General features: G+C 32.2%; 1 protein-coding gene across 5 annotated transcripts in view; it reads left to right on the top strand.

The window, feature by feature from the left end:
* Nucleotides 1-17,706, top strand: part of KIF21A (kinesin family member 21A) — a 159,722-nt gene that overhangs the window by 104,654 nt on the left and 37,362 nt on the right. For all 5 annotated transcript variants that reach the window (XM_077170508.1, XM_077170506.1, XM_077170509.1 and 2 more), the window contains exons 11-16: nt 2,063-2,266; nt 13,074-13,161; nt 13,807-13,924; nt 14,361-14,549; nt 14,985-15,184; nt 16,260-16,367. In XM_077170508.1, the coding sequence (XP_077026623.1) occupies nt 2,063-2,266; nt 13,074-13,161; nt 13,807-13,924; nt 14,361-14,549; nt 14,985-15,184; nt 16,260-16,367 (907 nt within the window). The remainder of the gene's footprint in view (nt 1-2,062; nt 2,267-13,073; nt 13,162-13,806; nt 13,925-14,360; nt 14,550-14,984; nt 15,185-16,259; nt 16,368-17,706) is intronic.

Here is a 17,706-nt window from a genome sequence, read left to right as displayed (position 1 = left end):
AGAATGCATAATACTTTGCTATCTGTTCTTTGAAATGTAGTAACATGTTATGAGAATTTTTCATCATTATTAAATATTTTTGTAAAATGATTTTTTAATGACTCCATATAGGACTATTGTGTGGTTGCAATTGGTTTATTTAACTAATTCTCTTGTTATATAATTATATTGCTTCTAACTTTTTTATGAGAACAGTTATTTGTTAAATATAGTATCTAGTCAAATGAGCTTTAAATTCATTTTATCACTGATCCTCCTAACAATCCTAAGGAAGTATATATTTTCATCTCCATTTTTATTAAGGAAAGAGTGGAGGGTTTTAGAGACTAATGGCCCAAACCTCCAGTGAGTGACAGAGCTGAGATGCAAGCCCTCGATGCACCTCTTCCCCAGGAAGTCTGTGCACATCCCCTCCTCCCTCACTGTTTTGTCTCCTATTAAGTAAAATGCAGCATTTCACACCAAGTGGGTGGATGAGTGAGTGGGAAGAGAAGAGAGAGAGAGAAAGCCAGAGGGAAAGAGAGAAGTTATCTTTACAAAGTCTACAGAAAAGCAGGTTCTGCTACTGTAGCTTGGACTTTGTGGAGGTAAGCTCCAAAGTTTTCAGCTTTTATCAGCATCAGGATTAAAGAAGTATTGAATATGCTTCTGCCAAATGCGAACTTTTACAATCAGGTAAAAACATCCTCCCCTTCTCCCCAAAACTAAAAAAAATAACTATCAGGTTATTATATTAATGAGCCAATTAAAAGACAGGACATACTTGTTTTAACTGATTTATTATACTTTAATTCAATTATAACATTCCCTATATACTTTATTATGTATCCAGGCTTTGTACTAGACATTGAAAATATAGAAAAATATAAAGTATTGTTTGCACTTTGCTATTTTTGATAATTGTGAATTTTGACTTTGAGTTTTTATAGGTAAGCTTAGTTTTTATACTTAGGCTGCCCTCTTGATATAAAAAAACCACAGCATTATATTCAGAATTTTCTTTAAAACAATTATTAACTACACACAGTCTACACACAGCTACTTAAGCATTCAGAAATAATGTAATTGTTGTTTTACTCACATATGATACAAGATCTACGATAAAACAAATCATTAAATGTATAAGACATGGATCTGAAACATATATTCACTGATTGTATGTATAATACTCTATTTCTAGCTGATATCAAGAATGTCATTAATTGGTAGACAATGAACAAACACTGAACTGACTGTATCTTCCAGAATTTAGTAGCTGCAAATATTCCAGTATCTTCCTCTGAAATATCTGAACATACGGCAAAAGTGCCTAGTAATATAGTATTCAGGCAGATACGGCAGATATTATTTACTCCTTATACCCCTCTTTGAATCATCCTTGTGCCAAATTGACATTGAAAATACTTTATATTTAAGTTAATAATCCTGATTTTTGAAATTAAATAGAAGTAAAGGGATTGACCTAGAGGACTTTATGAATACCCTTTAGTCCTAAGAATCCTGCCCTTTTTAGGAACTCATCAATCTGTGTTCTCTAATATTGCTGACAGTCCATAGATTATTCTCCTGTCTTTATTAGGTCTGATTGAGCAGACAAAAGAATATCTTCAATGATCAAACTTAGGTTTCTTTATAGACATTGTCTTTTTCCATGCCATATTCAGGAGCCAGATGTCTGCTAGCTAGTTAGGGGCAAGGTAGACTAACTATTCCTTGCAAAGTTTTGGAAATGCTGTTATTGCATGACGAATGATGAAGTGAAAGAAGGGAACCATGCTGCTTGTGTATTTTATGTTTAAATAATGGGCTTACAGAGCAAGGGCAAGTGATGCACACTGTCTAGAATTGAAGTAACCTAATTATCACTGACACCTGAAGATGTAGTATTTTGTGCATTGAAGTACTAGGTTGATAATTATTCATTCAGGGAATTATAAAAATATACTAAAAATTAGTATTTGTGACTGCCTGCAGCAATGTTGAAATACATTTCAGAAAACTTTTTAGCATGCAAAACAGCTCATTTTAAATGTTCCCTGTTTAAATATATTTTACTTACTAGGGCAAAATTATTAGAAAGTGAAGCAGTGAATGAGAACCTTCGGAAAAACCTGACAAGAGCCACAGCAAGATCACCATATTTCAGTGGATCATCAGCTTTCTCTTCTTCTATATTATCCTCGGACAAAGAGACAATTGAAATTATAGATCTAGCAAAGAAGGATTTAGAGAAGCTGAAAAGGAAAGAAAAGAAGAAGAAAAAAAGGTAGTGTTATAAAATTTCTACTTAATAAATCCTTACTTTTTTCTTCCTTTTAAGGATATTTTAAGTTGCAATTAGAATCAGTATTCATAGCCTCATAAGTATATTAGTAAATGAAATAAATTATTTAAATCAGCACACAGTTACAACTCTACATTGTTTAAAGGTTTATCTTTTTTTGTATGTAAGAAAAATCAGTTTAATTGAAATAATAGTGATGAATTTTATTCAGGCTATTAAAGGGTAAAATTACCCATAGAAAGTATTGAATATTTCTTCATATAGCTGCTTTTGCATTCCATTCATCTTGTTTTCTGCAAAGCTTGCTGTTTCATTGCTAATCAGTGTTTTCTCCCTCTCCCCCTGCCATTTTCTAATGCAATTAAGCAGTCTCATGAATCTTCTAATTCCTGTCTGAATTAGTTTAACTAAAGGCTAAACTAATCCATCAGAATGTCATTTAATACCATTTGGCCTCTTCAGCATTTTCTGCTGGGCTTCTAACTTAGTTATGTGGAAGTTGTTTCTGTTGTTTGAGGCTTTCTGAATCTTCCAACAAGGAGTTACTCAGCACTCTTCTAGGCTTTCTCTTCCTTGCATCTGAATAGCTCCCTTTGAAATCACCTGGGTGCAAAGAAGAAGATGAGAATTTTCCTCATATATTTCATATATGAAAATATATGCGTGGTTATATATTCACAAATTCTTTATATGTTGATGTGTTGAGTCTATGGTGCAGTCAAATTACTAACTGAGACTATTTTGAACATGCCAGCCAAATTAAATTTAAGCATTTTTGGCTAGATATTCAAAAGGAAGCAGAGCCATCTTATTTGCCACAGGGGTAAAGCATTGTAGAATTGTAGTTGGTATTTAATATACCTGCTGCTTTTGCTCAGTTTATTTAGAAATTTATTTAGGCAACCAGGCATGTTTTCCTTGAACAGTCAGTTGATAGAAGTCTGCTATGTGTCCTTGAATTAAAAGAAATGATTAAAATAATTTAAACATGGAGTTACACATCTATGCTTAGGAGGCATTGCAATTGTAATTGCATGCTTAAGATATTAAAGTCTTAGTAGGTGTTTTTCATGGATGGCTGATTATGGCAGCACTAAGAAATGCTTAATGATTAGCTCTCCCCTTATGGAGGGCAATTATTACTGAAATAATGATCTCAGAAAAAGTTGTGATTAGTATTGTTCAACATACTGCCTTAATTAATGTGAGATTTTGCACATAACATCATTTACTTGTAAAATTCAATTCTGTAGCTGGTCAAAATGTCAAGAGATATGACTTGTTTTTAAAGGTTTAGGTCCTTTATGTTCATGAATAATAAGTAAGTATAAGAAAGGGTATAATTTTCAAGGTCATGAACTGAATCTGCTCATTGCTTTGAAGTTAAATTTAGAGATGTTACCTTAATCAGCTGTGTGATGTGAATAATGAGAAGTAAATAGAGATCCCAGTAGAAATCCAGAGGCTGTTTTTGACATTTTTATAATGGTGACTGGTACCCCAAATTAATACCTTTGATTCAGGTTATTTTGTATAATAATACAGTGCTGTAAGCATTTTTGACTGATAAGCAGTACTAAAGAAAAAAAAATTAATTAAAATTTATTCTTATTGCATTATTATAGACTCTTTATCATTTTAATTAAAACAAGTTATTTCAAAGTAAAAAATTATGACTATTTCATAAATAATGGTAGCTATAATAATTGTTATGATAAAAATAATTATAGTTATTTCTACTAAGAAGAACTCACCAAACAACTGTATTCAAATGTAACAATCTAAGTTAAGAAAATAAATTATCTCCTAAAAAAAATTTTTGAGATAAAAAATTTTTTGAGAAAAGAACAAGCCTAGATAAGAAGTGAAAAAGCTTAGAATGAGAAAAAACAAATGAATACTTCCTAAAAATGAATGCTTCATAAAAAATGCTTTATAAACCATTTTCACAAACATGCTGTACTGTATCTTTACAAAATGGAAACTGTATACTATAGACTATAACTATAAAAGTCTTTAGAGCCAGTTTATGAATTTGTTGCTATGTATATATAATACATATAATTTGTTTTACTACAGACTAGGCAAACGTTTTGCATTAAAAAATGAAAATCTGTAGTTTTTTACTCAGCTTGATAAAACATTTTGTTCATCATGCTTAGATTCCAGTAATTTTTAGCAGAATACTTTGATTTCAATTATGAATTTTTCAAATGTAGATAAGGTCTCCTTAGTCAAAGGGTTTGCTGCACGTTGAAACTAGCAAACTACAGAGTTCCACAAGTGTTTAGAATGACAATAGCTTCACTAAACTTAGCATTCAGTTTTCTATAGTAATTTCCTGGAGGCAATAGCTCCTGTCTGAATGCATTGATTCTGGTTGAGCTGTAATGCATGCTTCATTTTATCTATTTTATTTATCAGAGAGGGCATTGCAAAACTTGCTTCTGCCTCACCAACTGTACACATCCAACTAGTTCAATTAAAAATTAATTGTTTAGAACTTGGGACTAATTTTTCTTTAGAAATTGTTGCAAATAAATACATGGTGACTAGGATTTCTAGTTTACTCACTGAAATAATCTTTATCCATTTTATAATTTTAGGGATGAGAAATTCAGGAGAGAATAGAAAAAGGCAATTCAAAAGGGAGTAAGAAAAGGCAAAAAGGAGGAAAGAAACCTTCCTTCCCTATCATGGGTGTAGGCCAGCCTTTCAGGAAGAAAAAAAAGTGAATTTCTCTTAGACATTCTTGTCGCCGTCTCCTGAGGTGTTCCCTGATACTTTGATCAGTGCCTCCCGATGCGGTGCAGTTGTCCTGTAATTTTGCCCTGTCCCAATGTACTCCCAATTTTAAAATTATCTATCTTCTTCTCTTATCTCCTTAAATTCATACCTTTTTTTTTTTTCAAAACACTTAGATGATGGGGACAAAACCATCTGACTAAAGGAACTTTACCAATGAAAATGACTGAAACGAATAAGCTTCCTTTCTAGGGATGTTTGCAATTTTGAAAAGAGATTGACATTAATCTAAATGACAAAATCCTGCAGCATAACCTAATGAAAAAAAAAAAAATCAAGCAGTATACGGAATAGCCACTTCTTGCCTCTGTCCACCTCCCCACCTTTTTGCTGAGATTTACGAAACCTATCTGGGGCTTTACCTTTCAGTTTAGCTCTCGTAAACTCACCCATCTTTCATGGCTGCTTCCTTTCCTTCCCACCAAAACCACACATTCTTTAGAAACACTATGTGTTTTCATTTACTTTGTTTTGTGCTGGTGTTGATTTTTAGTTGTCATGCTACAGGGCCTCTGACAATGTAAGAGTTGGTAGAAGAGTGGCAGCTGAGTCATATATGTAAGTCAGAAACTACCCTTGTGTTTAAGGAGGTTGCCACAAATCCTGTTTTGTACCAAATTTCAACCTCTTCTGCATCTAAATCTTTGTCAGCTCTACAACCAGTAGCTTATATGTGGAGCTTTAAGGTTTGCTCTTCTACCTTTCTGTCCTTATTTTCTGATTAGCTGTTAAATAACCCAAAGGTGTAGAGAGTAAGAAAATAAAGGAGCATCATGGATCATGGATGACCTCCCTGGGTTATCTGTCTCTGAATAATTAGATAGACACATTGCTTCTTTTTTAGTTACATAAATGTTAGAATCATTGGCAAGATTTGTTGTAATCACTCTTTCTCTCTTTTTCCCTATGTAAGAAGCCTTGTAATAGAATTAAAAGAAATAAAACTGAACTCCTCTAGGTTATGGAGAGTTTATTATTAGTTTCCTCCTCTGCCTCACCCACTATCTTTTTGAACTATTGATTGCAACGTTTTTAGAGGCAATTAGGGAGGCAATTGTTTTCGTTTGTAAGCTGTCAAGATGCAGTATACTTAAAACAGAACAGCTTTTAAAGAGGGAATTTATTAAGTTGCAAGATGACAGTTCTAAGGCCTTGAAAATGTCCAAATTAAGGCATCCAAAGAAGGATAACCTTAACTCCAAAGAAAGGGCAGATGAAGTTCGGGGTTTCTCTCTCAGCTGGGAGGGCACATGGCAAAGTCTGCCAACTTTCTCTTCTCATTTCATAAGGCTTCCCCAGGGCTGCTTTCGTTCCACATTTCCAAAGGTCTCTGGCTGTGTGGACTCTGTTAGCACTGAGCTTTATCCAAAATGGTTCCCTCTTAAAGGGTTGCAGTAAGCAGCCCCACCTTGAATGGGTGAAGACACATCTCCATGGAAACCATCTAATCAAAAGTTACCACCCACAACTGGGTAGGTTACATCTCCATGGAAACAATAAAAAAGATCCCACCCAGCTATATTGAAGGAAGATTGAAAGCATGGCTTTTCTGGGGTGCACAACAGTTTCAAACCAACATAGCATCTAAAGTTTTAAAGTAGTGTCTACTTATCAGCTCATGTCAGCTAGCTATACATTTTATATAGCTTTCTTGTGTAAGATAAAAATTTTTCATACTGAAAATAAAAAATTTTGGCTCTTTTCATAAAGTCATATCCTTTGAGCCATTGTAGCTCAGTATCATTGGTATAAGCCTAGACAGCATACAAGTTTTTTCTATTTGCTTTATGGATAAAGAAAATTTACCATTCATATATTAAATCCCAATTTTTGGATATCTAGCTTTAAATGACTTGTAATATTAAAAAACCTCACACATCCATCGGACTGCACTTTATTTTGTATTTAGTGGCTTGGGATTGAAAGTCTAGAAACATACTGGTTTTTTAGCCATTAACTTTACTTTTTTTTTTTCCAGCAACTATACTGAGCTTTTTCATCCCTGGTGAATATCACTCTTATAGATTATTTCCCAGAGATTGCTAGTCTCTTCTTCTAATTGCAGTAAATGTAAACTGATTTCAGTAAATGAAAACATTCACAGACCAACAAACAACAAAAATTACATGTGAGCAGATACGTTGTAAAATGAAAATGAGAACTGGCTGGATGAAATAATTCCTACCTTGGACTCAATCTCTTCATTTTAAAACGTTAATAATTTTGAAAAGTACTTTTGGAATTCTGGGCAGAAGTGCATTGTATCAAGATTGCTATTACACTTAATAGAGCCTAATATATCTGTCCTTTCTTCCATATAGCGAATATTGGTATCAGTACATTCCATTGACTAAAGATCCCCAAGTTTGTATATTGAATATTTCAAAGTCCACACTGCAGATTTATAGTTTTTCTTATACATTTCTGCTCAAAAAAACAATCTTTCTATTGGAAAGTACTGCATTTCCTATATTATTGCCACCCTTGCCTTTGATTTGTCCTTTTGGTAGGTAGTTTTTACTTAATAAATAAAGTAAAACGTTTAATCCCAGTGCAATGAGATTTGATTTTTGATTAAACAAACCATATTCATCTGCCTGTTATACCATTTCATGTATAATTTTGAAGTAGGATTTCTGTTTTTATATTGATGTTTACATATAGTATATTAAAGTAGAAAGCAAGTTTTTAAAAAGTAGTGTTCTAGTATATAGTGTTAGTGGTATTTTCATATTATGGTATAAAGGCATTACTTTTTGAAGTTCTTTGAATGATGCCATTAAAACATCTTTTGAAAAGGTTTAAAAGGAAAAAGGATATTAATGAAAACTATCTTTTGGGGGGGAAGCTAAGAAAATTTATTTCAGATTTTAAAACTCCTACTACTTATCAACTTATATAAACAAAGATTGTACATTTTACTGCTGAATAATTTGAACTGATAGGCTGTATACTCTTCTTAGATATAATACTGCTTGTTTTTCTACTTACTTTTACTCATACAAAATGTATTGCCTTTTTACTGTGTATTGTCCTTTGATGATATCTTTTAACATTTATTTTAAAATCTTCAAGCTCATGTATCATTTTTACCTTCTTATCACTTTCACTTTTTACTGTCTGGTTTGTCCTTCATTGGCTTGTCCTTCCAATACTGTGCCTCGTGATTTGGAAGGCTACAGAAACTTGAGGAAAGCAGTCGAGAAGAAAGAAGGTTTGAATATTTTCCAGGTTTTTAATTAAAATGTCATTTAAATACTTAGTTGCCATTCACAAAAAAATGTGTTATATAATTATAGATTGTTTCAGACTCAATTAACTGGGTGCTCCTGAAAATAATAATGATTTTATAAACATAATGTCAGCAACAAACCATTACTTTTTAAGAATAAAAACCTCACTTGTTATGTGAATTAAAATTTAGGCAATTTTATGTGTTTTCAGAAAAAACTAACATAATTTTGATAGTGACTTACATTTTTTTTAAAGCTAAAAATGACCACCAAAACTTACCATTTGACTTATTACAAAAACGTCGATAATTTCCTATCTTTCAGAAACTTGTGAGCAGACTGGGAATTATGAATTGGGTGGGGATTGTTATTTTGTGGCCCTCTCTCTTCTCTCTCCTTCCTTACTTGGGATAACTTCGGTGGGAAAGCAGCATTAAAATGGCAATAAAGCAAAAGGAAACCGTGGCCTTACTATAGATAAGATTTAAAAGGTTTTCTCAATGTTGATTTAGAAAAACGTTTTTGCATTTTAAAATGTATTTGAAAGAAACATCAGAATTAGGATATTTTCCTTTTCCTTCTTTGAAACTTAAGCAAAATTTAGAAGCACATTTCTGAACTCCGTATATAATACAAATTTGTATTTTGCTGATTTGAAATTGTGGTTATTTATAGATCTAGTAGATTTCTACTTCTTATAAGAATATCTTTTCATCAGTTTTTCTAAGCAAATCTTTAGATTATAGAGTCAAAATTAAGAGAAAAAACCATTTTCAGAATAATATTATAGTATTTAGACACACCACTTTCAAAGTTTTCTCTCTTACTTAAAATAAGCCCTTTGAGAACCTTACTGAGTAACAATTAGTTAATTAATATTTTACTTTAAATATTAGGAAATGTAAAATTATATATATTTTAACTATTTTATAAATTATATTCTATAATTATATTCCATAATTCTATAACTTCTTTAAAGTATTCTATAATTAGAATATAATTTTAATTGTCTGTAGGTCACACCAAACCTCACCTAATTAGTAAACATTTGGGACATTATGTTTATCATTGAATTTAAAATAAGGCAGTGAAATTCTGAAATGTCTTCAATTTTGAAAAGTCAAAATAAGATTTATAGTTAAATTAGGGTGTACGGAAAGATTTTCCCACCTTGAAATATTCAAGTCCTTTTAAGTATATTTAGTAAATTGAGTTTACTTCTAAATTTTTTTTTTTTTTTTTGGTTTTCAAAGCACTCTTTAACAATCAGTCATAGGACAAATCCCAGAGTTTGTCATGGGCTACCATATCATCATCTCAGATTTTTCCTCCAAGTCTTCTAAATTTTATATGATCCCTAAAAGATAGCAAAAGCAGAGCAGTTTGGTATCTTGAGAGTGCCTCTGAAACGTAAATGTGCATGCAGATTGTCTGGGGATCTTGCCAAAATGAAAATTCTGATTCTGTAGGACTGAGGTGGAGCTTAAGAGTCTTCATTTCTAACAAGCTTCTGGTGATACTGGTGCTTCCCAGTCTGTGGACTGGACTTTGGTGCGGGATCTAGATCACTGGCCTGGGAGTCAGGACGCTCATTCTAGTCCCCTTAACTCAATTAACTTTCCCAGGCCACAGTTTCTTTTTTGGTTCTCAAATGAAGGGGATAAACCTCATGATCGATAACGTTCCTTCTGGCTCCAAGATTCTGATTCAGTGTATATATTGATATGGAAACTTAGATATCTTCCATTGCTGTTTAGATAGTTACTTAGGTATCAGTTTGTCAGAGTTTATTGAGAAATCTTGAATATTGGTGGTACAATGGTTACTAAATATCAACTTATATTTTAGAGTCATATGTCTTAAAAGTGATGTGTAAAGGTAAATTAATAATAAAGTAATAAAAAAGTCCTAAAGTTAGGAACTAATGATTTTTCTGCTTCAGATAGTGGCATGAACAACTTACAATATATATAAGTTAGCAACTTAATATATAAATTAACAACTTAATGAATAAAGGAAAGGCAACATTTGTTAAACTGGGTATTACTTGTAGTGTGTGGGGAAGTGGGCTGGGTCAGTGTTCAGAATAAGATGGTTGTGTATAGCTCTAAACTTGAATAAAAGGGGATTTGGGTTTGGAACTTGTAGTGTATGAACCAATAGTACAGAAAATTGTATGCTGCAAGAGTAGTATTGAGAAAGAAAAATCACATAGGGGATGGAATGGAGAGAGCTGATGGGACATGAGATCAAGGAGAAGAGCAAAACAGTGTCTAGTGCTTGCCTTTCCTATTCCTATGGCCGAACACATTCTCCTTCCTAGCTCTAAACCACAAGGGTAGCACTGTTTGAGTGGATAGTGCTGGCTTTTTAATGAGATGACTTTCTAAATTTTCAAGTTGAATTGTGTAATGATAGAAGATCAGCAGCCCTAGTATATTGTAAGTGATCTCAGAGAAGTATTCAGTACGTCACATGAAATTATGTGTGTGTGTCATAAAGATTCTCATTAGGATGGTTCCTAGTTTTCCTCAAATTCATTTTTCTATAACAAACTGATTTAACAACACTCATACCAACAAACCTGCTATGAGTTACTTGATTCCTCTCCAATTAGAGGATTGCTTTAGTGGTATTCCCATAGGTACTTTCTTCTCACTTCAGAGCTATGCTGTCTTCTGTGCAACTTTATCCATCCTTCAAATTGTGACATTCCATTCCAATATAACTAGGCTTGAGACATATGCATGTATGAAGTGAGGTGCTTATGCACAGTTACATGGATTTATTAATTCAACAAACACTTACAACACATTGTTAGGTGCCAGGTCCTGGATGTGAGTGATGTAATGCTGAGCTAAGCTGACATGGTCCCTGCCTTCATGAAGTTTACGGTCTAGAGAGGAAGATAGATGTTAAATAAATAAGCACATAATAAATGTAAATTATAAACTTCTGTTAGGACTGACAAAGGAACAGTACTTATATTCATTTTGTTTTCAGTACAAAATATCTGTGAGAATGGAGACCCAGAAATTAATATGAGAATTTGTTTGAAATATGAGAAAGTGTTTGATAAAAGCCATGGAGTGCCTCATTTAATATTGTGTCAACATTATTATATTTCTTTACGTTTGTAGGGTGCTTAGAATTCAACAAATATCTTTACATGTGAACCATTTTGAAAGGCCTTCAAAGCAGCATAATATATGCACTTTAGTGTGTGTGTTCAGCAAAGGATGTATCACCTTTGTAGGTGATACAGTATCAAGCTAATTGCTGAACATTTCCTTAGCAAAAAAAGTATAAATGAAATAGATTTATTCTTTCCTAAAATAGTTAAACTGATTGCAGCTTAGCATTTTAAGACATATACTATCCAAGGGAAAATGAGATAATATGTATACCTTTGCAGGCTACTTTTAATTCTTGAGCATTGCTTCCCAGGTTGTATTATCTACCACCTTGGGACATGTTCTTGTGCATTTTCTTCACACTTTATATGAGCTATTACTTTAAGATTAATATTTTAAACTTTCCAAAGGCTATGCTTAGTAAGTAAAACCACCAAAATTATTTTTTTTAAAGGAAAGAATAAGTAAAAAGAGCAAGTAAATAAGATTAAGTTCTTAGCTTAGAGGCTAAAAATAAGTTCCTCTATTAGGACAGTTATTTAATGTAGCACAGAATAGATGAAAGAAGTGGTAGCTGTTGTGAAACTATTCTGATAAAGCTTTTAAGCTTTTTCTAGGGAAATTTTATTCAGAGAATATTGCCTTGAGTATTCATTTTATTTTTAACGATTTTAAATGTTTTTATAGCACAAAAATAATATTTTATGTACAGATACATTTAAAGTTCACTTTTAAAATATTATTTAGCTTGATTAAATATTCTGTTTTAGTGAACCTTAGCGTATCTTTTGTGTATAATTGATCACGGTTGCTAAACTCAACAAAGAAACAGCATGATTTGGGTATATAAATGCTTTGCTCACTTCAAAGTCTTATATCTTTCCTAGGGCTGCCAGGGCTGAAGTAATTTAGACATAATCATTACCTGACACCAGGTGAAGAGAAGGGCTTCCAACTTTAGTGAGTCTGGTGGCAGGCTCTGGAACATCCTACCCCATTAAAGTTCAGCCTGAACTTAGGGCAGTTTTGGTGTGCAGAGATCCATTTCTCTGAGACCCTAATGGGAAACAGCCCAGCGCTGCAGGGATGGCCAAGCAACTAGTGAAAAGGAACCTGGGCACCATCCACTGATGGGTACAGCGAGTGTAGGCAAATTGATTGTGACCAGATTTATTCTGAATCTTTAAATTTATTCTTAAATTTATTAGGATATCGATAAGAATGCAATCTTTGTATCTTTGCATTTAGATGAGGAATGTTTTATGTATTCTTTGTTTTGATGTTTTTTTTCCCCTTTGAATTTAAATTGTCTTAGGTTTTCAATTAGTTATTACTGTGACTGGTTCTTAGTTCTCACCAGGTCTCATGCTTCAGTATGTAATCTATTCCTCAGTATTTCTGAATAACCTTTCCTTTCATGATATAAATTGCTATGTGATTGATTGGTGATTTTTATTTTCTTCTGAAGCATCAGACATTATTATGCTGCTCGGTGAAATGATCAACTCTTTTAGTTTGTTTTCACAAATAATTGGTGTTTATAAAAAAATCTGGGAGGAAAAAAGTAAAAAATTTTCTTCTCTGACTTACCACCAAACTCTTATGTTCCTTTTCTAGTGTGGTTGGTAAAGAGGATAATACAGACACTGACCAAGAGAAGAAAGAAGAAAAGGGTGTTTCAGAAAGAGAAAATGAATTAGAAGTGGTAAGTATGAAAAAATGAACCTACAAATCTTGGTGACTGGGTTGGATTGTTCTTGGTTGCTGATAACTGTGAACATCTACTTTGAAAACGGAAATGGTTACCCTGCAGACAGTATAAACTGATTCCATGAAGGCCTCTTTTCTTCAGAAACATGAGCCCTAAAATACTGAGAACTCTTTTCTTTTTTTTTTTAAATTTATTTATTAATTAAAAAATTAAGAAACCAAATAAAACATCAACATATATAATCAGTAATTCACAATACCATCACTTAGTTGCATATTCATCATTTCTTAGAACATTTGCATTAATTCAGAAAAAGAAATAAAAAGACAATAGAAAAAGAAATAAAATGAACACAGGAAAGAAAAAAAAAAAGATTATACCTACCATACCAATACTGGGAACTCTTAATGTTATGCATTGTGAAAGCATTTTGTGGGGGGATGGAATGCTATGAGAGAGAAAGTACTCTTTAAGATAAAATTATTTTGTAATAACTTTAAAATCTTGGAATGATTTTTGAACTTATTAAAAATGAGAGTTTTATGTTTTGGTATTTTGCCCTCAGAAAGTCCTTCCTAGTGAGGTGGTCAGTTTGCTTTGCCAGTATTGTGCTGTGAATTGTCACAACTCACATTTTAGGAAGAAAATCAAGAAGTAAGTGACCATGAGGATGAAGAAGAGGAGGACGAGGATGAGGAAGATGACATTGAAGGGGGTGAAAGCTCAGATGAATCAGATTCCGAATCAGATGAAAAAGGTACTTACTTTCCCCTTAATACATAAAATTCATTTTGAGGGAACTTGTTTAAACCAAACAAAGATTCTTAATGTTCTCCATCTCATCCTCGATGAGAGAATCTTTTATAACTGCTGACCTGCATATGCTCTCCATGACTCATGTGCTAAGAAATGGAGAGTTCCTTCCCTTACTGGATGTAGCCATCATGTGATTGCCATTTTTATTTAGTACAAATAACATCTGCAGTCTGTGACCATTGTGATGGTCAGATTAGAGAGTGAAGATACTCTTTATCTTGTTCAGATTTTTAATTTTCTGGTTTATCCAGAGCAGTTTCCTTATAGCTGCTTAGAGAATATATGTTATAAGAGATAGTTTTCAAGCTCTTGCTTGAAAGGTAGAATTATGATATTTGAACTACCCCTAAAATTTTCATTTTTCCTTTTATCAATAGCCAATTATCAAGCAGACTTAGCAAACATTACTTGTGAAATTGCAATCAAGCAAAAGCTGATCGATGAACTAGAAAACAGTCAGAAAAGACTGCAGACACTGAAAAGGCAGTATGAAGAGAAGCTAATGATGCTGCAGCATAAAATTCGAGACACTCAGCTTGAAAGAGATCAGGTGCTTCAAAATTTAGGTAAGAAATGAAAATGAAAGTTCCCACTAGATTGTCAAGATAGGTCTTTATATTTTCTTCCTTCAGAATAAATAAGTAACATTAGAAGCTACGTTGAATGTTAATTTGTATCATTATATTAAGTATTGTTATTTATTTTACTTTCATGCTGGTACTTATCTAAGCTATTTAATTATTTTGTCTAAAGTTGTGGTTAATTGTTACAATGGTCTTGATTTAAGCATGGACCATTTTTTAATTGAAAAACAAACAAAACTGCAATAATCGTTAAGCAGATTAAGTGTAGAATGATCAAAGATACCCGGGCCTTCTGAGTTTTGTATCTGGGGAGTAGTTCTTCTCTAAGGTTATGAGATACATAACCTTGAATAAAAATCTGTCTTTCATAAAAAAAAAGAATATATATATACACACAAATATCCTTTGATTGTTTAGGCTCAGTGGAATCTTACTCAGAAGAAAAGGCAAAAAAAGTTAGATCTGAATATGAAAAGAAACTCCAAGCCATGAATAAAGAATTGCAGAGATTGCAGACAGCTCAAAAAGAGCATGCAAGATTGCTAAAAAATCAGTCTCAATATGAAAAGCAATTGAAGAAATTGCAGCAGGATGTGATGGAAATGAAAAAAACAAAGGTATCGATTTTATTTTCCATTAAAGTTTGGTACTATGGATGCTTGGCCATTTGGGAAAAAAAGCAATTATTGTACTTCTTTCCATATTCAATAAAAAGGTAACCTGGTCTTCTTGCAAATATGCACTTTCTTTGGCAATTAGAGGTTGTTTCCTGTAGTCGTCCATCATCAAAACCTTTCTTCAGAGTAGCTGAAAATCATGTGGTTCAACAGGGCTTCTCTGACTTTGATGAATATTTCTCCTTTTGCAACATTTGTATAAGTTTAACAAAAGTGTAAAATCTATTTCTAACATGCAAAAAGCCCAAGTAATAGCATAATAAAGGCTTTATCCACTATCCAGCTATACTGAATTTGGTGTTTCTTTTTCCTATACTTAGAAAAGTACAAATTTTCCTTTCCTGATCAAAGAAAATATATGAATCTGAATCTGTTATCTGTTTTGTTTTGTTTTTAAGTGAGATCTTTTACTCTTAACACCTAACATTAAAATCAATGCAGTTTCTTTAAAATTGCAAACCTGGAAATGATTTAGGAAGTAAGTAGATTCTAAAATTTTGTAGTTGCTGATAATAACAACAATAGTTAACATTTGTTAAGTGCTTATTGCTACATATTAGGCACTATTGTAAGCACTGTACATATATTAGCTCATTAAATTCTCATAGTACTTCAAGAATCTATAGAATCTCCATTCAAAGTCTAGAGAGCTTAAGTAATTCATTCAAGGTCACATAATAAGCACCAAAAATTTATCCAAGTTATGGAAGATCTGAACATTGGCTATAAAATACATAAATAGAACACTAAACAATTAGATAGAAATATATTAGAATAAGTATTCTTATTATTTTATATAAAATTTATTTGTTCTATAAATTTATTATAGAATTCTATAAATTTATTATAGAATTTGTATTCTCCAAAAATAAGAATTGTCATTTAAATGTGCAGAAAAATTCCACATACTTCCATGTTAAGCATTCAGAATTCTAAGAATTTGCTTCCATTCATGTTATTTAATGAATACTGTAATAACATAATTCCAATATATGTATATGCCTAATTTTTTTAGGTTCGCCTAATGAAACAAATGAAAGAAGAACAAGAGAAAGCCAGATTGACAGAGTCTAGAAGAAACAGAGAGATCGCGCAATTGAAAAAGGATCAACGTAAAAGAGATGTGAGTAGATGTAAATTGTTATACAGCAATGATGTATACTGAACAACATTGTTTAATAAATAGAAGAAAGTTTCTCTATAACTATTTCATATACATTAAAGATGAAAAGTAAGCATTCATTTTATAATACGGCATTTTTTATAGTACATGGATTATAATAAATATAAAATTTATGAGTGTGTAATATAAATTTTATTAGAGGTTTACTTCCTAGATGGCAGGATAGAAGGAAATAGCAAGAAGAAGTCTGAGGAGAGTTTCATCACTAGAGATACTTAGAAATGTTTTTACAGACTTCACTTGAAGTTTTATTAAGGACGATAAAATTTTCATGTCTTTTGACTCAGGAATTCCACTTCCATGAATTCTGGCTAATAAAATAATCTCAAATAAGAAAAAAATTACTATGTATTAAAATCTTCACTTCAGAAGTATTTGCAATAGTAAAAGCTGTTTAATGGCTAAATACTATTGCATTATGTGGATATACCATGTTTTGTTTATCCATTCATAAATTGATGGACATTTGGATTGTTTCCAATTGTTAGCTATTTATATTGTTTTCAGTGATTACTTTTGAATGCCTGGTATAATTTCTTCATAATGTATGCCAGATTTTTTTTATTATCAATTCATATGAGATATAGAGAGACCAAAATCTTAACAACAAAACACTGGGTGGGACTTTTGAATTTTAGTCATAGCATTTGATGTCCATGTACTAATACAAAAATTTGAGTCTGGCTATTATACAAAGATGCTTATGTTCAGACTTTTTCTCTCTTTCATTTGTGCTCTGTGTGCAAACTGATGTTCTTTTCTAAGTTGGTCCTTGTCATACACAGCTTCAAATCCTTAGAGAACCAAGTTTGTGTATCATAGAAAAATGTGAATGAGCTTGAGATTTGATTTTTAAAAGGAATAAATTTAATGTGGTAATAAGTTTCAAACTATCTATTAGTTTTGGGTTTTGGTAGGTTCTTCTTTTTTTTTACTTATTAATTTTGCCTCTATGTGAATCATTGTGGCAAGCAATGGGGATATAGCCACAAGATAGAATACTTGTCTCTAAGAACACAATCTCATGAACTCCATGCATAAATATGAGAGGAATGATTTGTTTGAATTTGGGACACAAAAAGCCTGAGGGATTGTTCATTATATCTCAGAATTTAAGTGCTTGAAAGGGGTGACTGGGATCAATTCCAATTCATAACCCTTTCCCAAAGTCCAAGATTGAATAAATGACAGAGCCAGTGTTTATGTTTTTTCCCATTCCAGAATTCTTCCCTTAATTATATCCCTAATATATGGCTTAAAGTAACCCACAGTTAGTTAT

Source organism: Tamandua tetradactyla, chromosome 7, assembly GCF_023851605.1.
Source record: "Tamandua tetradactyla isolate mTamTet1 chromosome 7, mTamTet1.pri, whole genome shotgun sequence".
In the NCBI taxonomy this organism is placed as follows: domain Eukaryota; kingdom Metazoa; phylum Chordata; class Mammalia; order Pilosa; family Myrmecophagidae; genus Tamandua; species Tamandua tetradactyla.
Note: the sequence above shows the minus strand (reverse complement) of the source record. Positions and strands in the feature narration are given on the sequence as shown.